The 24,931-nt window shown below is 44.7% G+C and overlaps 1 protein-coding gene across 1 annotated transcript in view; it reads left to right on the top strand.

Moving 5' to 3' along the window:
• The window catches only part of SDAD1 (SDA1 domain containing 1), a 33,384-nt gene that overhangs the window by 6,642 nt on the left and 1,811 nt on the right, over positions 1–24,931 (top strand). The window contains exons 5-21 of the mRNA XM_074992032.1: positions 1,217–1,288; positions 1,375–1,475; positions 4,113–4,170; positions 5,862–5,936; positions 8,109–8,210; positions 9,322–9,391; positions 11,032–11,135; positions 12,832–12,889; positions 14,551–14,609; positions 16,394–16,470; positions 18,139–18,236; positions 19,100–19,176; positions 20,239–20,368; positions 21,669–21,769; positions 22,474–22,664; positions 23,176–23,260; positions 24,084–24,245. Coding sequence (XP_074848133.1) covers positions 1,217–1,288; positions 1,375–1,475; positions 4,113–4,170; positions 5,862–5,936; positions 8,109–8,210; positions 9,322–9,391; positions 11,032–11,135; positions 12,832–12,889; positions 14,551–14,609; positions 16,394–16,470; positions 18,139–18,236; positions 19,100–19,176; positions 20,239–20,368; positions 21,669–21,769; positions 22,474–22,664; positions 23,176–23,260; positions 24,084–24,245 — 1,620 coding nt within the window. The remainder of the gene's footprint in view (positions 1–1,216; positions 1,289–1,374; positions 1,476–4,112; positions 4,171–5,861; positions 5,937–8,108; positions 8,211–9,321; positions 9,392–11,031; positions 11,136–12,831; positions 12,890–14,550; positions 14,610–16,393; positions 16,471–18,138; positions 18,237–19,099; positions 19,177–20,238; positions 20,369–21,668; positions 21,770–22,473; positions 22,665–23,175; positions 23,261–24,083; positions 24,246–24,931) is intronic.

Below are 24,931 nucleotides of genomic sequence, written 5' to 3'. Positions count from 1 at the left end.
CTAACGAGGTGCTGAATATTCAGTTCAGTGCCTCATTAGTAATCTTCGAAATGGCTATTTCAAAGTTTTGGCCAAGTGCAGCCACAGCCAATGATGTGTAATGCAATACATGTTTACTGCAGGACGACATTCACAAACTTTTTACATGTTCTGTTTCCCCACACTTTACTTGTGTGTTTGTAGCACTGTCTTTCTGACTTTCATTTCTGAATCTGTTTTTAATTATGTTAATTTTACTTCACGTTTAATTTCAGTTTTCTTTCTTAAAATGCGTGTTGCCCTTCACAGCAGGAATGCTGCAAGCTTCCCTTTGAACATCAAGCGTTTATTAGCAACGTGATCGAAACACAGCTACAGTATCGTAACCTACAATGCACTGTACATATGAAAGGGGGAGTTATGCAACGTTTCGAGATCACCTATCATTTGCTGTTTTAGATAGGAATTGTTCATTGTTGAGCTTTTAGATGTTCACCGTTTATCAAAAACAATTGGGGGATTTTTACTTTGCAGTTATAGCATTGGGGCCACAAAGAACTCCTTAAGAAAGCCAAATGTGGCTCTGGAGCTGCAGGACAAACAATATGCCACAAGGTGGGGTGCAGATCTACATTGCAATAACTTGCTGTGTGCTGATGGGCCACGTGGATTCTGCTACCCCACATGAGAAGTTCTCTAGTGCACGTTGGTTTACTCTGCTTTGAAAGAGGAGTAGATGAAAGTGTGCTATGGAACTTTTAGGGTGTGGTAGCAGCATTTACAGCCATAGTGTGTGTCCTGGTAGTGGACTATAAACTTATAAGCCACCTTGCCACCCACTTACTGTTCATCACATGGTTATTTCATTGTGGAAGTGAATTCAAGTCACGCAGAGCAGAATAGGAGCGTACACCTGAGGAATTGGTGCAGAATGGCTGTTACTTTGTAAGGTCACACCCTAAGTTTATTTAACACTAACTGAACTCTATGTACCACGAGTAGCCCTGTTGATGTCAGTGGGGCTGTTTTGCATATGCTTAACTTCACACGGCCAGCTTTTGCAGGACTGGAACCAATTATTGCCTTTTTTTCTCTCCCAACTGTGACTTTGGGGAAAAACTTCTTTGCCAGAACAAGGGGCGTTCTCCTGGCATAATAGTACTCATGGGTTATAAGGAATGAACTTTGGAGGCTGCAGGTCAAATTCTTCACATTACATCTCACCGTTTGTTTTCAGACTTTATATACTCACATTGTGACGGACATCAAGAATATAAACGCTAAGCACAAGAACAATAAAGTGAATACAGTAAGTATGCCGAACGAGTGGTTTGAACTGAATGTTTTTTATTATGAAAGCTTTTTCCAACCCTCATTTTTTTCCAATTTCTTAAGACGCTGCAGAACTTCATGTATACTATGTTAAGAGACAGCAATCCTACTGCAGCCAAGATATCGCTGGATGTGATGATTGAATTGTACAGAAGGAATATTTGGTGAGTTTGATGGCACAGGATTGGTTCTTGATTATTCCAGGGCAAACCACGATAGATAAAAATGGATGGTTTAAAAATACAGACTTTTTCATATAAACTTAAATCATTACAACCTTTAAGGCCTGAATGTACTGTAATCTATTAAAATTAAATTAAGCGCAAAAATTAGGCAGCAAAGATTTACTGCTTGCAAGAAAGTCAGACCACTGCACTGGTGTAAGTTACTGTCTAAGCACTTGAAACCAATTTACTTGAAGGAGTTGAAGGGGGGGAAAAAAGTTGTCACCGAACTTGTAACCCCTTTTAGCTTCCTGGTCCTGCCTGGGAAATGAACCCCATCGATATGAAACACTGTGAGTGCGTCTACACTTGCATTCCTCTTTCAAAAGAGGCATTTAAATGAGGGAAATTGAAAATGCAAATGAGGTGCAGATTTACATATATGGTACCTCATTTGTGTATTCTTATTTCGAAAGAAGAGAAGCAGTGTAGACACTGCTCTTTTGAAAGTAAACCCCGTCTTTGAAAAAACCCTTCTTTTGTGGGGAAGAAGGATTCTTTCGAAGATGGGGTTTACTTTCAAAAGAGCGGTGTCTACACTGGTTTTCTTCTTTCGAAAAGCTTTTTCGAAATAAGAATACACAAATGAGGTACCACATATGTAAATCGGCACCTCATTTGCATTTTTGGTTTCCCTCATTTGCATGTCTCTGTCAAAAGAGGAATGCAAGTGTAGACACGGCCTCCTTCTTTGGAACATTGTTTGCCGCTCTGGGCTCTCCCCAGTGATTTGGAGTAGCAGTGTGCACAGGCCTTCGTTCTTTATTCCAGGCAGAGTGGCTAGTGACCTCAGCAGGGGTTCAGCCTGAGTCTGAGCAGCCCCACCTGCCTTTGACGGAAAGGAGAGAGAAGATCTGGAGCACGAGGTGCATTGGCAGAGCGTGTTCATGCGTCGATCTTAGATAGGCCGTGAAGTGTTGGGTGGTCCAGTGGATAAATCGTGCGCTGCCACAAAGGGGTTTGTCAGCTGATAAGGCCTCTGAGAAAATGGAGGGGAAAGAAACAATACAATCGAGTAAAACTGGGGGAGAGTTAATATATATGAACATCTTGAGTATAGGCTTGTAGGATTTCAAGCCGGAAGGGACCATCGTGATAATCTAGTCTGCCATCATCCGCCAGAGAACCTCATCCTCCCATACCTGTCATAGCCCAGGACCTCCAACTGGGTTACAGAAGTCATCCAATCAGAAGTTCCAGACTTCAAATGACACAGACTCCACCATTTACTCCAGTTCAAACTAGAAAGTGACCCATGTTGCAGAGGAAGGTGAAAACCCCTCAGGGTCTCTGCCAGTCTGACCTGGAGGAACATTCCTTCCCACCCGCAAATATAACAGTTGGTTAGACGCTGAGTATGAGGGCAAAACCCACCAACTATGCACCTGGGAAAGAATTCTCCGTGTAACTCAGTCATCCCCTGCTAGTGTCCCATCTCCAGTTGTTCGGGATATTTGCTACCAGCAGTTGCAGATGGGCCTTATATAATTACAGGCAGCCTCATCTTACCATTCCCATTTTACCAGGCAGCCCATCATACCGTTGTACCTTCCCATTTTCAGGGCAGGCTTTTGCAGTTTTGATAAATCACTTTTAATAAGTATTTAAAACTTAGCTCAAATTCATTTCAGGGCCTGCAGTGTTTATAAACCTCTCGTAGGCCGTGGCCGCACTAGCCCCCTGCCATTCGAAAGGGGGATGCTAATGAGCTGCTTCGGCAGATGCGAATGAAGCGCTGCCATGAACATGCAGCACCTCATTAGCATAATGGCAGTCACACATGTTTCGAAAGTACCCCTTACGAAACGCACGCTGCTTATGTAGACAGGGACTTTTCAAAAGGACCGGACCCCCCCGCCCCCAACCCCAAGACTTGAAAAGCCCCTGCTTCCTAAAATCAAATGGGAAGAAGGGGCTTTCAAAATCCAAGGAGTCCTTTTGAATGGTCCCTGTCTATATGAGCAGTGTGCATTTCGAAAGAGGTACTTTTGAAACACGCACGGCTGCCATTATGCTAATGAGGCACTGCGTATTCATGGCAGCGCCTCATTAATATCTGCTGAAGTGGCTCATTAGCATCCCCTTTTGAAAGGTGGGGCTAGCGTAGCCACAGCCATAGAGATTGTTCCTGTCAAACCTTTCTTGTAGCTTTTGTAATGAAAGCCAAATCACTCTGCATTTAATTTTAAAAGGCAGCTTCTTATCACTCGAAGTACCTTTTTATCGTTGGGCCTGTCATTGTCTCTATTGATTCATCTTCCTTGTCAAAGTGCAGTTGTGTGTTCTACTCCAGTGCGAACTTAAACAAATGGTATTTGCTTCTGTGTATCTGGAACTGATCATTTTTGTGTAGGAAAAATGAAAGCAAATGGAATGGAGAAAGATAATCTCTTGGATTGCTTTTGAAATTACTGATGAAAGCAGCTGGTATTGTGAGGGTGGTTTCTAGGGAGTCTACTTTGCATTAAATTTACCGTGATGTCTTGTTTTATGTCACATTCTTAAATTTTTTTCAAAATCCATGAACTTCTTGCCACTATAAATGGTGAAGGTATATTAATGTTTTGCTTGTTCCAGGAATGATGCCAAAACAGTAAATGTTATCACAACGGCCTGCTTTTCCAAAATCACAAAGGTGAGGTGGGAGCCTTTCTAAAATGCCAGTATAGTTTAAACACCTGGGGAATGGAAATTGTTCATAAGTTTAGATATACCATTATGGATGTTTTTTCTGGGCTTTACAACCAAACATTGGCTGAATACAGCTTTGAAACCTTATGATTCAGAAGACAAATGCTGCTTTTAACCATTGTAATTTAAACCAAACAAGCACAGAAACAGTTTCCTTACATGTCAAATCTTTTTTTAACTTTTCCTTCATTTAATTGTGTACATTGTTTTTATTGTCTCTGCTGTTGCCTGATTGCACACTTTGAGGTCTGTGGCTGATTGGGCAGTTCATGACTCCAGTGTTCACATCTCTGAGGTTCTAGTGTAATTTTTCACCAAGGTGTTTCATTAACTTTAGTCTCCAAATAGCTATCGAGCAGCTTAATTTATTTCTAATTTGGAGAAATAGATTTGTCAGCAGTGTGGGAAGTTAGTAGCCCAGAGGTTGCTGACTGGTATAGAATCACAGAACAGTGGAACTGGAAGGGACCTCAAGAGGTCAAGTCCAGACTCCTGACCTCATGGCACAACCAAACACCATCTATATCAACCCTGTTAGACATTTATCTAACCTGTTCTTAAATATCTCCAGTGATGGAGATTCTACAACCACCCTGGGCGTAAGAGTCTGTGCCCTTTTGTGTTAGGCAGTGCTGGCCAAAAGTGACTTGCAGAAGCTTTGATCAACGCTGGGTTGCTTTCTCAGCTTAGCTGTGAAAATAACTTGGACCCAGCAGTCTGTTCCCAGCAACAGCCCTGTGTCTGGATACTGCAGCACTATTGGTTTTAGAACCGCCTAGAATGCTGTAGGGTAGGATGATACAAGATAAAGGCCCATACTCTGTTACTAAGAACCACCGTAAGCTTGTGAAACTGGGTGCAGGAGCTCAAGTTTCTGCCAGACTTACTAGGAATGGCCAGAGCTTGGACTTTGCACAAAAGGTTGGGTCTGTGCTATAATCATGTCAGTCAAAGATCACACCTTTTCACATCCTGGGCTGTCACAGCTGTGCTGGCAACAGCCCCTGGTTTTGATGCACATGGGCTGGCATGGCTTGTCTTGTATTGGACTGGTAGAATAAACTATGCTGGTAAAAGCACAGCGTGGTTGTTAATGACATACATGTGCTCTGAATTGCTTTGCCAAAATACCCCTGCTAGTAAAGCAACCTTTGTGCAGAGATGGCCTTAAACTTTGTCAGTGGTCTGGGTTCATGTGGGGATGAAAGTCCTGTTATGCTTTGATCAGTTGCAGACCAGTGTTTCTTTGGCTATGTCTACACTAGCCCAAAAGATGGACCCACTCAGGGTTGATATTCTGAGGTTTGATTTCACACATCTGGTAGGGGTCACAGTCAGCCTGAATAAGGGTGGTCAACAGGAGAAACTTCACCTTCAGTGACAAGTAAGTCGATTGCAGATAGCTTGATTCTAGCGATGCAGAAAGAATTACTTTCTTTCCCTAGTGTAGACATAGCCTCTGTTGCAAGACCAGCAACAAAGACCGACGGTATAGTGTTTTCAGTTAACACATCTCTTTTACGTGGTTGCCCATCTCTTGTGCTAAGCAACTGGTGACCTAACATGAGGACATTTGCCTATTGTAAACTAATCTTCTCTTTCTTCCCTCCCTTCCCGACTGCCTATGTCTTTAAGATACTCGTTGCTGGTTTGAAATTCTTCCTTGGGAAAGATGAAGATGAAAAAAAGGAGAGTGATTCAGACTCTGAGGTTAGTTCAGTTGCTAATTCTCTTGCTGTCACTTTTTCAAACTCTGAAAAATAAGACACATTTACTTGCAACGGGTACAGGTTGGATCTCTCTAGTCCGGCACCCTCAGCACCTGACTGGTGTCAAATGAGAGAATTTGTCGGACCATGGGAGGGCAGTATTTTTCTAGTGCATTACTAACACTTCCACTGCTTACTGGGCTCTTAGACATTTAGGGGTAAATTGCAGCTAAATAACAGCACAGAACACTGAGAGCCAGGACTGGTGGCTGTAAACAAACTTTATGGGTCTGCAGGAACTTGGCCACACCCAGGGTAAGTGGTTATCCAGCTGACTCAAATAATGCTGTATTAGGGATGTTGCCAGATGAGAGAGTACTGGACTAGAGAGATTCACACTGTATTATGTATGTGCCCTAGTCTCTTATTTCAGTTCCTTCTCTTCTCCATCCATGATGCCAGGTTCCTACACCATGTTTGTTCAACTCCCCTGCACACCAGTGAGCCTTTATTCCTTGCCAGCCAGGAAGAAGAAAAGGGATTGTGTGGTAGTTTGTCCATCAGCCTCTGAGGGCAGGACAGGGAGCAACGGGCATCAGCTGCAGCGAGGTAGCAGATGGCTTGGTGGAAGTTCAGGTGGCTTTGGGGAACATTGCAAGCAAAAGAGAGAGGATTAAAACTTTGTATAAGAAAATTGAAGAATGAATCAATTCAATTTCCTTAGAACATGTGCTGTTATTGTTAATGGATCATACAGCTGTATGTTTAAGGAAAGATCAAGGAAAGGTCCCTTTGTTTTCAGAATCATTAAGTCAGCGGTCTGTTTGTGGAAGATGGGTGGTGGATTCGTAGGGGCTGTATGGGAAGTCGTAACCACATCATAAGAATGAGCTAGTTGGAAAGACTTTTTTCCTCCTTTTCAGACTGTAAGAATGTATTTGTTTCAAGCTGCTGGGAACTGCATGTTGGTACACAGCAGGGATGGCTCTACCCTTAAGCGCTTACACCACAAAGTGGTTCTTTAGGAAGTGTGTGTTGATTTTAGGGTCTGTCTCTTGATTGTCCATTGTCCAAACGGGCAATTAAAGTCAGCCACTGATGTGCTTGAGTAGAGATGTAGCGATTGAGGCCTGTGAGTGTGTACAAGATTGTGAAGGACCGGAGGCTTCATGTAGACTCGTGATTGAGAAAGTGGACTGGGATTTGGGAGACCAAGGCTGGTTCCTTTTTAAAAATTAAAGCTTTGCCACAGACTCTGCATAAGACCTTGTGCATGTCACTTAATATTTCTTTGCCTCAGTTCCTTGTCTGTAAAATGAGGAAAATAGCATGTCTATATTTCACATGGTGTTGGGGATAAATTTACTGAGGTGTGTGTGGATCACACTCATATTAGTGACGGGGTGGAAGTGAGAGGCAGAGAGTACGAAGGAGTTAAGTATTCTGTTTTGAACAAATTCCCTGAAGTTTGTTACTGTAACCTTCCATCTCCCTTCCCCAGTGCTTTATCTGATCTCTATCCAGATCCTTTTAAAGTATTACCCATGAACTGGGCATTGAATATTAGGTTCTATGCCTAAAACTGGTGCCATATCTGTGGAAGGGCTTTATTGATGTGGTGTTCCCTAGTCATGAATTTTGGTGCATGTGTTCTCTTTTATGAAGTTAAAGCTTTAAGTGCAGGTTGAACCTCTTTTGTCCAGCACTATTGGGATCTGACTGGTGCCAGACAAGAGAATTTGCTGAGTGATGGGAAGTCAGTATAGTCTAACAGCATTAACAGCACTTCCACTGCTTACTGGGCTCTTAGAAGACATTTAGGTAAATTACAGCTAAATAACAGCACAAAACACTGAGCTCCAGGACTGGTGGTTGTAGACAAACTTTATGGGACCATGGGAAACTTGGCCTCACCTATGATAAGTGGCCATCTGGCTAATTAAAATCATGCTGGATTACAGATGATGCTGGATGAGAGAGTGTTCCAGATTAAAGCAGTTCAACCTGTGTTGAAGTAAATGTCAGGCTGGTTACATGGCAAGTAGCTGGAGGCAAAGTGAATTGGTTTCCTATCCTTGAAAACCTGGTGTGTGACTCTGACCATTGTTGCTGCAACTTTTCATATGAAGCCTCATTCCCTTGAGTCATGCTTTTCTGATGCCCTTCTCCAAAGGATGAGGGGCCCACGGCCAGAGACCTCATGGTGAGGTATGCAACAGGAAAGAAAACGACTAAACACAAGAAGAAGCTGGAGAAAGCCATGAAGGTTCTGAAGGTAAGGGAAGCCCAGCTGGACGTTTTGGTACCACTATAGAACTTGGTGCAGACTCCAGGAATAAAGTTACTAGTGGCGGGTTGGTAGAAGGGGAAACTATATAGTAAATTGAATATTTCTGAGTAAGTTTTTAAAGGCAGTCAACCCTAGCATCAAACTTCTAAAGATGAAGTTTCCCTTTTTGAGACCCTATTTGCCTACGTTAGGTTTGTGCCTTCATCGATTCATACACTGGGAACTTCAGGACCAAAATGTTTGGGCTCTCATCCGTTATTCCTTCTAATGTTTCTCATCCCTGTGTGGAATGAATTTTATGTACACCGATATGGAAGTGACGGGTGATACATCACCTTCATATTGGTGCACATAACAAAATTCACGTGAGGGGGAGCAAGGGGTTCTGAGTGTGGGAGGGGGCTCAAGCCTGGGGCAGAGGGTTGGGTGCAAAGATATGGGGGCTCTGGCTGGAGATGCAGGCCATAGGGTGGAGTTGGGTTGAAGGTTTGGGGGGTGAAGGAGGGTGCTCCAAGGTTAGTATGAGGGGAGAGGACTCCTCCCACCTCTATGTCCTTGCAGTAACTCCTGGACTTCGGGGAGATGGGGAAACACCTGTGACAGCAGTGGGGGTAGGGCTGCAGGATAAGTGTCCCTACAGGTTTCCACCAGGACTGGGTTGGAGTTGGGGGAAAGGGAGTAGATTCTGGCACTGCAGCTGAGGCCGTTGCAAGGGACTCCAGGGGCAGGCTGTGGTGTGGAGGGGGGTCAGAAGGGTGGGGGTGTGGGTTTGGGAGAAGAGGAGGGAGAGAAGGTTTGGGGGAGAGATGGGGAGGTGTTGACCACTCTCCAGCTAGAGGGGAAGTCAGCACCTATGGTTTTAAGTGTTTGAATGATGCCATATTATGCAGTTTGCATTGACCTTGCCTGGAGTCATGTGGCTGAAAAACTGCACAAGTACCTCCAGAAATGCTAAAAAGTGCTGACGATCGTCACTATTTAAAATCACAGCGTGCCTCCAAGTTGATAATGTGAAATGGCGGCTTTCCAGAACTGATGTCTGAAATTAGTTTAGAGCAATTTCTCTAAATTTCTCTTGTCTCTTACTGTCCTGCAGAAACATAAGAAGAAGAAAAAGCCAGAGGTGTTTAACTTCTCCGCTATTCATTTGATCCACGATCCCCAAGGTGAGCACCATGTCAGTCATGAGAGAGATGTGCTCCTTGGAAATTGTAATGCTGTTCAGGCAAAAATCGCACTGTGAGACACACCTGTGCTCCACCCTTTGTAGGTGGGAATAATAGGAACTAGAGACCACTTTGTCACTGGATCCCAAAGCGCTTCACAAATGTTAATCAAAACTCACAGCACCTTGCAAGTTAGGAGGAACCACCTCAGATTTTAAGGCCAGAAGGGACCTTGTGATCATCTAGTCCAGCAGTTCTCAGTCAGGGCTCCTGTGGGGCCTGCAAGCAGGTTTCATGGGGTCTAACAAGCTGGGTCAGCATGAGACTCCCTGGAGCCCAGAGAAGATGAAGCTGAACCTGAACCCTGAGCAGTTTTGCTTCCCAGTGTGACTTGTGGGCCAGGCATTTGGCCTGCTTGTGTGCCACTAAGGCTGGTCCTGGCTTTCCTGTGTAGAAAAAGAGGAGTTGTGGCTGTGGAGTATTTATAGTATGTTGGTGGCGCCTCAGAAGAAGATTGAGAACCCATACTCTAATGGCAAGAAGCCCTGCTCAAATGTGACCTCCTGCATAGAATTCAGCTAAGGACTTTGGGATGAGGGCCCTAACTTCTGGATGAGCGTAGCTTATCTTTCAAAATAGAGACCCAGCCTTGATTTAAACTCTTCAGTTGATGTAGAAAACTGAAGAAATGATGGAAAGTTTTAATGGTTAATTACCATTCGTCGCTTAAAACTCTGCCCCTTATTCCTAGTCTTTTTTTGTCTCATATTGTGAGACATCACGAACCCGATTTTTTTTTCAGATATGCCTCCTTTTTAGTGTAGAATACCTAGCTCTAAATACCGACTGTAAAATCTGCACAGCTCCATAGCCTGGTGTGGTGCTGCAGGTGTACTCTGCCTGAATTGCCTGATTGGGCATCAGGAAGTTCATTTTAATAGATCTCAGGCATATGGTTCATGGCTCCCAAACTCAGGCTGCAGAGCAGTCTCTGAAGCTGGGCTACTAGCCTGAGAGAGACTCCACCCAGTGCAGCCTGTGTGGCCTTTAGTCCTGTCTTTCTTGCTCAGATTCCTGTTTAAGCAGCCCAGCTGCAAGGTAGTTTTACTCAGGTTGTTTCCCCGGAGTTCCTTTATAGACCCAGCTTCACGGACTTCCATGGGAGCCCAGATTTTTTCACTGTGGTTCCTCCTGCAAATGGAGTTTTCTCCACCCTTTGAGGCCTAGGTATTTCAAGCTGTCACCTGACCCCGTGAGCACAAACCCCTTAGACTGGGAAGCAGCTAAACACGCGCAAGCAGGGACAATTGAACAAGGCTGGCTGGCTCCAAACCACTTGGCCCTTGCAGAACCAAGCCATCCTGATACCTCCATTGATATAACTTGCTTGTTTTTCCTTGTTTTATGGGCATTTTTGTGCCTTTTATTCACTTTTTTTCTTCTTCTTACTGCTCTGATGCAGTCACCCGTTCACTGTGTTTTTCCTTAGGGGAAGACTGAGTTGTACAGCTGATGATTTGTGACTGTTTTTTATTCCCCCAAATCTCTGGAGTTAACAAGCTGATGCACGTCTTGCTTTGAGATCCTGGAAAACCACCCCAGTGCTAGTACCTCTCGCTCACACCCCATGTTGCTTCCAGACTTTGCAGAGAAACTCTTGAAGCAGCTGGAGACGTCCAAGGAACGCTTTGAGGTGAAGATGATGCTCATGGACCTGATCTCAAGACTAGTTGGAATACATGAGGTACGTGACAAGTTAACGACAATGGCGTTTTGTGCTCAGAGGTCAAACAAGCGATGGTGTGAATGTGATTGTGACGGCACAGTGGGTTAATGCTCTGGCCTTTCAGCACCAGGTGGCTTTATAAGTCAAGATGAGTTTGGTCTCATTTGATTTCCTAATGGACTAATGTGTACAGTCCCAAGCCATTCTGTGTCTGGCACTATTAGCTGGCCAGAGAGGGCTGGCAGTATAATACCTAATAAGTGCCTTGCAGGCCTGGATGAGGGTGCTGTAAATCCTCTGTATGATGGAAACCACTTCATGCGGGGTCTTGGGGGGTGGGGGGGTGTGCTACTGCACCCCTAATTTGAGCGTCTGTGGTTCGGGTCACTGAAATCATAGGACCAGAAGGAATCTCAAGAGGTCATCAAGTCCAGTCCCCTGCAGTCATGGCAGGACCATGGGTGTCCACCCTAGGATATGAGTGCATTGTCTTCAGAGTATTGTTAATCATGGAATCATAGAACACTAGAACTGGCAGGGACCTCAAGAGGTCATCAGGTCCAGTTCCCTGCCCTCTCATCAGGACCAAGCACAATCTAGACCATCCCCGATAGGAGTCTGTCTAATTTGCTCATAAACATCTCCAATGATGGAGATTCCACAACCTCCGTATGTAACTTATTCCAGTGTTTAACCACCCTGACAATTAGGAACCTTTTCCTAATGACCAAGCTAAACCTCTCTTGCTGCAGATTAAGCCCATTGCTCCTTGTCCTATCCTCAGATGCCAAGGAGAACAATTTTTCTCCCTCCTCATTGTAACCCTATTTGAGGTACTTCAAAATGGCTATCGCATCCCCTCTAAATCTTCTCTTTTCTAAACTAAACAAGCCCAGGTCTTTCAGTCTTCCCTTGTAGCTCATGTTCTCTCGGCCTCCATAAATGGATTGTGGCAGTTCCCCACCTAGCAGCACATGAGTATAACTGAACTGCATTAATCCCCACAAACAGGATTGGTACAGTGCTCCAATGTTTCCGTCCTCCCAGCTTCCTGCGGGGCAAGGAGAAAAGATGGGCCTTGCAGCCTGTCCTGAGCATTGTCTAACTCATGCACTACTGTGTGTGTGACGGAACCTGTGTGGCCATGGCCCAGGCCCTCTGGCTTCACCAGGATGGTCTCGTCGTTTGAGACGGTGACAGAAGAAAAACTGAGGAACTTGGAAATGTGAATTCAACAGGTGTTGTATGGAATCTCAAAGGTGAAATGGGCATGTGTGATGAATTTGGGGTTGGGTCTGCTGCCTCTCAGGCAGGTGGCCTGAGAGGAAGGAGGCCAAACCTATGACAGGTGCCCCTTTGACATGTCTTAAAGAAGTCTAGTCTTCATGCACACTATTACCTGCTTGTGTTTTTAGATGCTCCCTCCAGGTTGGGACTGAGAGATGTTTTTCTAGGAGTGAAGAAAGCAGCAGCTCCAGCCAATACTTTCTTTTAAAAAAATAACTTCTCATCACAGCATTTTTTCCCTCCTCAGTCCAAGGCGGGCGAACACATCATGCACCATGATCTGTTACAAACACATTGCCCAGTAACACCAACGCCGTCTGTACACATTTTCTTCTGAATGTTTTATGGTCCCTTTGTCTAGACAGCCAGATACAACCAAGGAAGTACTGAAAGGTTTTTAACCTGGTATCCACTTTCTTCCCCACAGCTCTTTCTTTTTAACTTTTATCCTTTTGTTCAACGGTTCATGCAGCCCCATCAGAGAGGTAAGCAACCATTTACAAAACGTCTCCTTGCCTTTGGCTACATCTACACTAGAGAGTTTTGTAGACAAAACTTGTGGAGTGCCTGCACACAAAATGCATTTTGTCAACAGAAACTGTCAACGAAAAAGCTATGTAGACGCTCTGGGGGGCCCTTTTGTTGACAGAGCAGATCAAAAGATCCATCTGCTTTTATGTGTAGACATGATATGTTGACAGAAGTTTTTGTAGGAACATCTCTTCCGATACTAACTTCTGTAGAGAGATGCTTCCACTGCAGACATAGCCTTTGTGTTTTCCATGCCCATATTGCCCCATTGGACAGTTGGTCTTGACCAGTGGTGCTGTAGCACAGAGATTAGACAATCAAGTGCCCCTTTTCAGATTGGGAGGGTGTGGAAGGAGGAGAGTGAACAACTGAGCCACACCGTTGTTGTGAAGGGCTATAAAGGCCCTGGTTTCCAGGGGTATGGAAACTGTGCCCTGTACGCCTGTAATTGGGAGCTAGAATTCTTTGAAAACAATAGACTGGCTCCCCTGAGTTTGGTGAGTTTAAACCAAGCCCCTAGAAGAAGCTGTCTGCAGTAGTTAAGTTTGTGTCTCTTCCCACCCATAGTTCACATTGCAACACTGTTTCAGCATAGAGCAGTGGCTCTCAACCTTTCCAAAGTGCTGTACCCATGTTAGGAGTTTGATTTGCCTTGTGTACCCCCCACCCCCAAATTTTCATTGCATTTAAAAACCACTTGTTCACAAAGTCAGCCATAGTATGCTCTGACCTGCTCTTATTTCAATTACTGAAAAATGGCTTACTTTATCATTTTTCACTGTATAATTTTAAAACATCATGAATCAATTGCAATATAAATATTGTACTCGTATTTCATTGTATAATATGTAGATCATTATAAACCGGTCATTTTTAAAAAAAAAAAAAAAAATCTGTATTGACTTTGCTAGTGTTTTTTATGTGGCCTTTTGTAAAGGTAGATCTCATCTGGCACCCTTGAGACCTGACTGGTGCTGGGCAAGAGAATTTGCTGGACCACGGGAGGACAATATTGTCTAGCACGTTACCAACGCTTCCCCTGCTTACTGGGCTCTTAAAAGACATTTAGGGGTAAATTACGGCTAAATAATAGCACAGAACACTGAGAGCCAGGACTGGTGGCTGGAAACAAACTTCATGGGACCACAGGGAAACTTGACCACACCCATGATAAGAGGTTGTCTGGCTTATTAAAGCTTGCAGGATTATGGATGTTGCTGGATGAGAGCATTCCAGATTAGAGAGGTTCAACCTGCATATAATTGAGTTAGTGTAGCCCTGAAAGACCTTTCTGTACCCCCAGTGGGTCTAGTGCAGACTTTTCAAAGTGCTCTACAGTCCATACGCAGGGCTTAAAATCAGGCAACCACCTTGGGGCCTGGGGTAGAGCTTGTGGTCCAAGTGCTTTGCTGTGGCAGAGTGTGATCTAGAAGGTCCTGGTTCTACAAGGCACCAGATGAGCCCATGTTCTATATGAGAGTTCATGGTGCTGAGGTTCTTGCAGGATGGGATCCAGAATTAGATGCTGTGGTACATAACCACTTTTGCTTTCAATGGGTTATGAATACCTTGGTCTGTTGACTCTGGAACCTGTCTCTACTTTCTACTTTTCTAGAAGTCACCAAGATCCTTCTTTTTGCTGCACAAGCTTCTCATCAGCTGGTGCCACCAGAGGTCAGGATCCTTCCAGGTCTTACTCATATTAAAAAAATAGACTGTGTGCAAAGATTGGCTCGTCTCTAGCTGGTGAACATGGTGACAAAGTGGTCCTGAGAGGGCGGTGAAAACCTGCCCAGTCATGTTAAGTGGCGAGCTGGAAGTGTTACTGGATTCTGGGTGTTTTTATATAGGGAAAACTGTAATGCAAAGAGTGATTTCTCCTGGCTGTCCACTCAGTTCCTCTGAGAGTCAGGTGGGGTTGAAAAAATGCATGTTGATCTCAAGCTGAACACTTGCACAAGTTTCCTGGTTTATGTTCCGTTTACTAATGAATAGCTGTGCCTCTGGGGGCTTCACACTGGTCAAGTCAATACCTGTCTCACAGCTATGGCTGTCGTAAATCCTTGCTATTGTGGATACAAGCATGCTGGCCATAGCCCATTTACTCTTTGCAAGGTGACCTCAACAACCCTTCCAACTCTGAGTCCTCCCCCAAAAAGTGCTCATGCAGTGATCAACCTCTCTTACTGCAGCACTCTCAAAAACCTGTTAAGTGTGCTACCCCTCTACAGAGACAGCATGCAGCACCAGCCTGTTAATATCCCTGAGGATTTTCCTCTTTGGGCTGAAGTACTGGACTGACATGTTAATAAAACAAGATTAAGTTTATTAACCAAGAATTTACGTCTGAGTAATGCCAAGAAGGCACTGTTGGGATGAGAAACAACTACAAACGCTCACAAATCAAAAGCACTGCTAAGAATAAAACCTAAGGTAACAAACTGGAGCCTTTTGTTTAAGATTCTCACCACAGCTGTTTTTCCTGCATCGCTGACCAGTTAATCACAGAACCCAAAGAGCTCTGGGGTTTTTTTTGACCCTTTAGGGAAGGGATAACTTAGCAGTTCTCGCCCTCTCTCTCTCTAGTCCAGTCAGCTTTGGAAACCTATTTTTTTTTTTTTTTTTACGTGTATCCTCCAAGACAATCTTCCTTTCCTCAGTGGGTGTTGCCTCCATGCCTGCTTCCCCACAACATGTAATTTTTACGGTGCAGGTCTTTCTGCAATCTTATACCACTGTCTGTGGCAACACCTACCTTGTGGGGCTGGCCCGTTTCCTTCTTAACCAGAAGCCTGTTTATCAGCTTCCCTGGATGTGCCTGGTTAAACATTTGTGTGTCGTGTTTCCAGAGCACCTGGATAACTTTATAGGTTAGCGGTACGTACATCACACCAGACTGTGAATGATCAGTGGGTTAGTCAGTTTCCAGTGACCTGTTACTTGCCGCGTTATGGATAAATATCATGACACCAGTATGTGAAGTGTAATGTGTGGGGCAGGCTGGCTGAATCTTGCTGTGACAAACCAGGAAGCTCTTTGCCATCTTGCTCTGAAATGCTCTTAAGGTCACACACTGCCTCACATATAGCATTTGCAATCAAAGTGAGCCTGAAAATGACCTTACAAAAGAGAACAATATATTATACCCATTTTACAGAGAGTGAAACTGAGATGCAGAGCAGTGACGTGGCTTGCTTGAGGTCACTTGGCAGGCCAGTGTCAGACCCGTGTCCACCAAGTCCCAGTTCAGTGCTGTATCTACAAGCTCACATTTACTCCCTGTAGCAAGGTTTGTATCATACAAATGCTCAAGGGATTAGAATTTCTCTAAAAGTAGCCTTTTATAGGGCCACGCCCTGAGTTTTGCATGAGTTTTCCCTTTCTGAATATGGCATTGTATGCAAATGAGCATAACTACAATAAGAATGTATGTTCATACTTTACTTTCTCCTTTCTAGATCATCCAGTCTGTATTAATGACCGTAGCCAACAACTTTGTCACTGACAAGAATTCTGGGGAAGTTATGACAGTAGGGTAGGTACAAATGGTCATGACAGCTCAGTCTGGGGTCCCTGGGGAGTGTGGGTTTCTAGGACATTGTACATGTTCCAGAAAATAGATTGGTGATTAAAAAAATACCCACTGAAATTCAAAAAAAACCAAAACCCTTTTGTGCCATGTACTTTGAGTACACTAAACTATTCTTAATTGCCAACAAATTGCACGTGTCAGCATTCGGTCAGCACCGCAGTGTCACTGGCTTTAGAGGTCATTGCTGCTTAGCACCATGATGTCTCATTCTCTTTGCCCCAGCTTGAGCTGAATCCCTGCTTTCCTGGGGAGCGAGATCTCTGGGAATGTTTGGTGTGTGTCTGCACCCTCTTACGAACGCCAGGATTTTTCAGGGTCTGGATAATGTGATGGCAAAGGCTTCGGACCCTGCCAGTACAACGACAGAATTCTAACCCGCTTTCTGCATTCAGTATAAACTGGCCTATTTTGTTGAGACCGGCAGGCAGGAGGGTCGACAGCCTTGCCCTGGACCTGCGCACAGTGGGGGTGCAGGAGGAAACGTGCTTTAAGAATGGCTCTTGTTAAAATGACTTCAGCCATAAGGACCTTAGCCCCCAGAGAGACTGGGGATGGTGAGGGTGAAGGTGCAACTTAAGGTAGGGTGAAAGGAAACGCCCGGTGAACGTTGCTTGTCCTCCCCTGATCTAACGGGAGCAAAGATGCAAGGAAACAAAACTTCCTGTCCATGGGGCAGAGGAGGGCACAGCAGCTAAGGGGGAGAGGGGCGCATGGCCTCCCGGCACGTCTTTCCTCATGACTCTGCGCCAGCCTGGGACACCCAAGCTGTCCTCCGCCCCCCATGAGAAGGTGCCCTGGGGAGTTGGGAGGGCTGGGGGGCTTTAGGGCAGCCGGAGGGGCTGCTAGCAGTTCTGATTTCCCTATTCTGCCCCTCCCCATGTGAAGGGAGCAGACCACCCCACCCCTCTGTGGAGCTGCTCCACCTGTGTGGGGGCTGGGTGGGGCAGGGCAGGCTGGGAGTTCTGCTCCTTTCCCCACTGAGAGGGGCAGTAGGGAAGGGAGCATAACACCGGCAGCCAGCACATGACCACAGCCCTGTATGCAGAGATACGGCAGCTACTGAAGAGGCTGGGGGGTGGCCAGCACGGGGAGCCTTTCCAGTCTGCAGTACCAGTTAAAAATAACTTGCTCTTACTGCGTATCTACCTGGCTGGCTTGCCCCAGTGTTGAGGAGTGAATGAAGACAAGATTCCTGACCTTGCTAGGCACAGACGTGGCCAACAGATTTAAAGGGCTTTAGCTTTTTCGGATGGGCTGCCGACGTCCAGCCTTTGGTCTTGCATGGTTTCTAAGTACTGTGCCTGTACTTGAATGGTCTTAGACGCAGAGCACCTGCACCTCTGAAAACAAGGCTGTTTGGTGGCTAGCACAGCAGTCCACAGGGCTTCGTGCTGTTCTTGCAGAGCGGCTGTGAGCCCTGTCAGTAGGTCACTTAGCAGCTTGAATCTGCTGCTGTGCATTTCTCTGAGTCGTGTGCCTGAGGAGGACAGTCCCTGGGTGTGGGACATGATAGTGCGACATGCTGTTGCCAAGATCTTTTCTAGCGGAGCATTTTAAAAAAAAAAAAAGTTTTGTGTTTTGTTTTGTTTTTTTGTCTCCCCCACCCCCTAGAATTAATGCAATCAAACAGATAACTGCAAGATGTCCTCTGGCTATGACCGAAGACCTGCTCCAAGACCTCGCTCAGTACAGGTCTCATAAAGATAAAAGTAAGTTTAGTGCTTGTAGGTTAGCCTAGCAGCTAACTGAACGGAAGCTAAATCAGGGCCTGGTCTTGCACAGTTTGATCAGTGGGAACTTTGTTAATTGCATGGTCATTGACTGCAGGGGATGCATGTTCATGCCCTAAATGAATATTGATTGAGTGAATTATCTTAGGCCAGGTCTACCATAGGCAGTAAAATGAATTTTTAGATAAGCAAATCCAGCTGTGAGAATTGTGTAGCTGCAGTTGACTTATCTAAGGGGGATTTTTGCTGCCGCCCACTGTGGGTGGTTAGTGGGAGAAATTTTCCCATCAGCTTCCCTTACTCTTTGCAGCTTCCAGGAGTGCTGGGGTTTATGGTGGCCCCAGACAGTTCGATTTAGCATGGTCCTACTACGTGTGCTAAATCAAACCCTGGAAGATGGACTGCCAGTGTGTCGATCTTCTCATAAGTATAAACATATCCTTAGAAAAGTCCTAAGAAACTTTCCCCTTCGCTTCTTTTTGGCAGTTACAGATCCACACAGACATTGGTGGCTGCTTAAATTTTGAAAAAGAATTAGGTAAATTGGACAAATAAAACTAGAGTAGAGCAAAGAGCAAAAGTTGGAAGAATGCTGAGAACAGAAGGCAGTTTTAAAAAAATTATGTAGCCCAGAGCAGAGGGGAAAGATGTGGATTATCAGCTAGACTAATGCTAAAATGTTACTATTGAGAAAGATATAAAGAAGTACAGTGTGTTTTTCCTTAAATCCTCCTCCAGTCCCAGAGCAAGACTTAGCTCAGTCTTTTCCTTTTTGTTGTTGTTTGATCCCGATCCTGCCTTTTCCTACGTGTGTGTGTTTATTCCTGGCATTTGTTTTGTAGATGTAATGATGTCGGCAAGAACTCTGATACATCTCTTCCGATCGCTGAATCCACAAATGCTACAGAAAAAATTCCGGGTAAGTGATGTTTATGGGCATTCACATATGTCTGTGATCTTGAAAATGAGGTTGAAATAACTTGAGCATCTCAAGACAGTGAATGTGGGTCTGGGAGAACGCTATCATGTAGCTATGAGGACTGTGTATGTACCTTGACCTAAATGTGCTTTTCATTTTGTCCTGGAGGGATCAGCTGCCTTAGTGGACAGAGCACAGGGGTTGAGAGACCTGGGTTCTACTCCTGGTTCTGCCGCTGACCTGGAGGTGGGATGGGGTGCATAATTGCTTTCTGCCTCAATTTTACCTCCTGTAAAATGGGTACAATGTTTTGTTGCAAAGTGGTTTGAGATCTGTAGATGAGAACTACTGAACAAAGGCCTCTCTGTGTTCATTGCTCAATTGTGAAATCCACCATGAATCTAAGATTTTTTGACAAAGTGCTGTGCTCTGAAAATGGACTATCAGAAGATCTTGATAATTTATTTGATTGAAACCTAAACTTGCCAAAGAAATGGACGAAGGGTTTATCTGAAATTTGATGGCTGTGGATCTGTTGTGATGCTTGTTTATTTCAAATGTATTAAGTTCAATGGCAATCAGTGCAAGCTGCAGATTTGATTCAGAGTTTGTGGGTGGGGGGTGGTGGATGTGTGCTTCTGGCAGATTTCTAATGCTGGCCAATCACTTCTTGTTTGGCAGAAAAATAGCTTATAATAGCGCAACCTACCCCTTGCGGGGCGCAACCAGCCCTGTTCTGGTGAGCAACTTGGCAGGGAGATGCTGGAAAACAACTAACCCAGCTGGACAGCAGCAGCTGATTGGGTCTGGGAGAGCACTGTCATGTAGCTATGAGGATTGCTGGCTGCTGCACGGACCTCCTAGGCAGGGCAAAAGCCCTGAGCATTAAACTGCCAAAGACCGGGGGACCGTCTGTGTTGTGAGCAGTACTATTAATATTGCCATGTCACGTTTCGTGGGCTTGTGCTCTAGTCTGCCAACCTTATACCCCTTTTAAAATGTCCTGTTGGTGAAGTCAACAAAAACAAAGAGCTACTTAGAACTTACGGCTTTTATTTATAGGGTAAACCTACTGAGGCCTCATTAGAAGCCAGAATTCACGAGTACGGAGAATTAGATGCCAAAGATTATATCCCAGGAGCAGAAGTACTGGAAGTTGAGACTAAGGAAGAAGGAGTAAAACATGAGGAAGGTTGGTTCATTTTTCTTCACTCAGGGTAGTACAGCATTGCCAATAGAATTTGAGTTAAACTTCAAAATTTTCAGGTCTGTTGTTGTAATGCAAAAACGACCATGACTGAGGTGTATTGGAAGGACTGTGTAAGTTTACATGTTTATGTGACCTGAGTTGGGGCTGTTTCTCTCCTTTTCTGCAGCAATTAGCCACTCGCGTAGTCCAAATATTAAATCTCTTGGTGCTCAGCTAGTATTTTCCTGGCCTTTTTTTCCTTAGTTTTCTACAATGCTTTTATGCCCTTGACTCACTTGGAAGAATTAAGAAGAGCACTGCTTAGGCTATTGAAACTATAACACGACTTCTTCATATGCAGTGTGCTGCCTCTGTGTCTATGTCAACTAGCTGGATGCTGAGAATGGTAGAATATCATTGCATGCATATAAGGGGCTCCACCCAATAGAAGTACTGCCTAGCACTCGTATGGAGCTTCCTATCTTCAGAGACTTTCTAAACAACTTTCAAGATCTCTTTACAGTGACTACAATATATGCTGCCATTGCATTAGGTTCACACAGCCATTGTTTTAAATGCTGCTTTGGTGTTTTCTCCCAACTTTGCGGATAACTTGTTTATTACTGTAGCTGATCCCACTTACAGCACCTGATAATGACTTCACCAGTTCAGTCAGGGATCTGGTTTCAGGTGTTGTATACACCTGTTATACAATGACTGTCTCTGCTTTAAGCAACCTGCCTTCTTGTTTTAATGACTAGATGCAACAAGTGCCTGAAGTAAACTTGTTGGGGCATGTTGTGTCTTTAACAGCTTGCATGCTGCCAGAAGCCATTGCCAATAAACTTACCTGCTTCATGTAAATACACACACACCTCTCAATGTCGCTGAGACACAGGTTTGTGGTCTGTGAACTGGTTTTGTGCAGCCTCTGGAATATTGTGGTTGCTGCTTGAAATCAGGGTGGAAAAAGTATCCAACAAGTGCAGCTGCTTTCACTTCTGGATACTTGAGTACAATAAAGATGTGATGTGGGTATGCATGCATCTGTTTGTACCTTTGCTCAAGTAGTTTTCCAGATGGGCACAAGTGTCCTGTACTTAAGTACACCCCCTCCCCAAGTAGCGCTACTTCTACGCAAGTAACTTTTTGGGTACTTTCCCTACCTCTGGTTGAAAAGTATAATTTTTAAATAGTAGCCAACCTCTACCGTAACTCAACAGCCCTGCAATGCTTGCTCATTACTCGTGGTCCATGGAGTAAGTGTGTTCTAGTAGCTATGTGCGCCTCTTCTGCTGTGCAGATGGATGGCAGAGTGCCAGTCTCAGCGAGGAGGAGGACGACAATGAAGATGGGGAATGGATAGACGTGCACCACTCTTCAGATGAGGAGCAGCAGGAAGTAGTGAGTTTTGTAATCACTTTCTAAAGGCGACTTGCAAAGATGGGGTTTGAGTCCTTACTGGTGCTCGCCATTGTTTTCAGCTGTGCCGAGTGGGTGTGTAAACCAGTAGCTGATCAAAACAGTGCTGTGTCGCGCTTCTTTTCATGGTGCTAAGTGAATATCCACAGGTCTAAGCCAGGGAGAACATCTGGTGTGCAAATATTTGCCGACCTCATGTGACTTGGGTAAACACCCCACCCTTAGCTAGGAACAGGGGTATGTTGGCGGCTGTCTAATGCTCCTTACCCCTTCTCACTCGCTTACACACAAACAAAAGCACTCAACCAATTTTTTGAAAAGTCAGGGAACTCCTTGAGCACAGGCTGTGTGGTGCCCCAGCATGGGCGCTGTTAGCACGTTACATCCACCATTGAACTTTAATTTAGACCTGAAAAAGCCTTATGGGAAAGGACAGTGCTATCCCTTCCCGTACACTTCTCACTGCCTATGTATTGTACCTCTGTGATGTTTTCTATGTTCCTATTTTCCACCCTAACCAGCAATATTTCCTTATTATAAAGGCAAGTCCTGTTTCTCTCTGCTGACCTGCGTAGGTGGGGACAAGCAGGACTCGCCTTTACAATAAGATTACAGTGTACCAATAAACCATACGAAGTCCTGGCTTAAAGCCCCCTGACGATCTTTGCTGTTGTTCACATGTAAAGGCGGAGACCATCAAACGCATGCCTGTAGAAGAACAGAAAGCCAAAGCAGCGGCAGTTAGCACAAGCCGTGTTTTAACTCAAGAAGACTTCCAGAAAATACGCCTGGCCCAGATCGCCAAAGAACTCAACTCTGCGCCTGGCAAAGCTGCAAAGAGGAAGAACGTTGAAATAGATAGCGATGAGGATCGCAGGTAGAATATAAAATTTCGTTTCATTCCAGTAGGACAGTGGATATTATTTATATTGCAGTAGCTCTTAGTAGCCTGAATCATGGGTCAGGACAACTTTGCATCAGGTGCTGTACATATGCATAAGAAGTCCTGCCAAACAGCTGCAAATCTAAGCATGAGGCGAGACTCTAGGTGATTATAGGTGGGTTAGCTCAATGCGTCTGTACTGCTCAGTTTGATAGGCTGTGGTCTCAGTACACAGTGTCTGTCTGTTTGCTGAGATTTTTGTAGGTGTGCTGTTTAAAAAGGGATTTGAAAGAGGCAGCTGGGCAGAAGTTTGCAGGTAGTTCCTCCTGTACATAAGGACAGCATGGGAGAAAGCACAAAGGTGCTTGTGTGAAAGTTTAAAATGTGGGCAATGAAGTGAGATTCCCTATCTCAAAAGCAAGTGAAGGATGACAGGAGAGTGGGGTAGATCAGTCTATGGAGGAAGCCCCTGTGGGGACCGACAATGTTCTCTTTTCATTTGCAGGGGAGAGCTGCTTTCACTCAGAGATATTGAGCATCTGCATAAAAAGCCTAAATCGGACAAAGAAACAAGACTGGCCACAGCCATGGTGAGGAGCTGTGAGAGCCCAGATTCTCCTCTTAGCAGGTTTTCAAGGGGTCCAGCCTTTGCAGCCTGAAGAATTGCAGGAACACAGTTGGGAGAGGTTTGAAAGGGCTCAGGCTAAGCACCTGATTACCATTTGTGCTTTTGAACATCTTCCCCTCTTGGATTCTTTGCCATCCTGGCTCAGACCAATGGCTAACTTCAGCCTAGTTCCCTGTCTCTGTGTTGTGCTGGGACCTTTTAAAAAAACATATTCTAATAGGATATTCAAAAGCTGCAATTCACCATTCATGCACAAAGTGTATAACATAGCCCAGGAAAGAAGAGTGAATCTGCTTTTGCAGCTCCAGGGCTACATCTACGCTACAGCAATCTGTCGACAGAAGTTACTGTCGGAAGATATCTTCCAACAAAACTTCTGTCGACAGATCGCTGCCACGCACGGAAGCGGATTGCTCTGTTGATCTGCTCTGTCGACAGAGGGTGGCCGGGCTGTCTGTTCGTGCTCTCAACAGAACAGCCAATCAAAAGCACTGCAGACAGGGCTGTCTGATGACCCGAAAGCCCTGTCCGTCAACAGAGCGCCCCCCGGAGGGTACACGTTTCTTTTTGTTGACAGAGTCTCTCTCGATAGACATTCTGCCTCATATAGGGTGACCATCCGTCCTGTATTGGGTGGGACGGTCCCATATTTGAGAGCTTAGGAGTGAAAAGTGTAGAGGGGTAAATGGGATTTCTGCAGAGGTCAGTTAAACAGTGTCACTTGTGAGAAAGGAAGTTAATTTTGTGGGCTTTAATTGTTTGGAGGTTTTTCTTTTCCTCCCTAGGCTGGAAAGACAGACAGAAAAGAATTTGTGAAGAGGAAAACAAAAATGAATCCGTTCGCCAGCTCCACTAACAAAGAAAAGAAAAAGCAGAAGAACTTCATGATGATGAGATACAGCCACAATGTCCGAACAAAAAATAAACGTTCCTTCAGGGAAAAACAGGTTAGTATTTCATTCTCTGCCCATACGTGACAAAGTAAGTGGAGACTGGTCAGGGTGATGCATGCAACAGATTTTAGTTACTGGTATTTCATCTAAAATAAGTGCCCTAGGAGATACGGATTTAGGGATTCTTCATGTCAAAGCTTAGTTCAAACGAACATATAATAGGGTGCTTCTCTTAAACCAGTGATCACCAGCCAACAGAGTTCTATCTGTTTTTTTCCATCCACGGACAGACTAAATTTTGTTATGTGCACCAGGGACTATGGGAATATGCACCACCAGTAGAAACACATGCTGCTGGCTGTGGGGGGCTCTGTTAATCGGCTGGGTGCCACCTAAATTTCTCCCAGCTGGTCCTTCTGCAGTGTATAGATTCTTTATACTATGTCCTGCCCAAATGCCTGGGGTCTATAGCAGTCACAGATCTGGGCTCTTGCAGACCAGTTGGTGGGCTGCTTGTGTCAGGGATATGACTGTCTCAGATTTGTATGCACAGAAAACACCAAATTGTGTAGTGAAATTGTGTTACAGTTGTAGCATATTACTACACACATTTTGGATGTGTTTTCTACCTTTTTCAAATGTATTGATTTCAGTTACAATGTAGGATTGGTTATTATTTTTATTACAAATGTTTGCACTGTAAAAAACACAAAATAAATGGTATTTTTCATTCCTTATAG

Source organism: Carettochelys insculpta, chromosome 4 (assembly GCF_033958435.1).
Source record: "Carettochelys insculpta isolate YL-2023 chromosome 4, ASM3395843v1, whole genome shotgun sequence".
Classification (NCBI taxonomy): domain Eukaryota; kingdom Metazoa; phylum Chordata; order Testudines; family Carettochelyidae; genus Carettochelys; species Carettochelys insculpta.
Note: the sequence above shows the minus strand (reverse complement) of the source record. Positions and strands in the feature narration are given on the sequence as shown.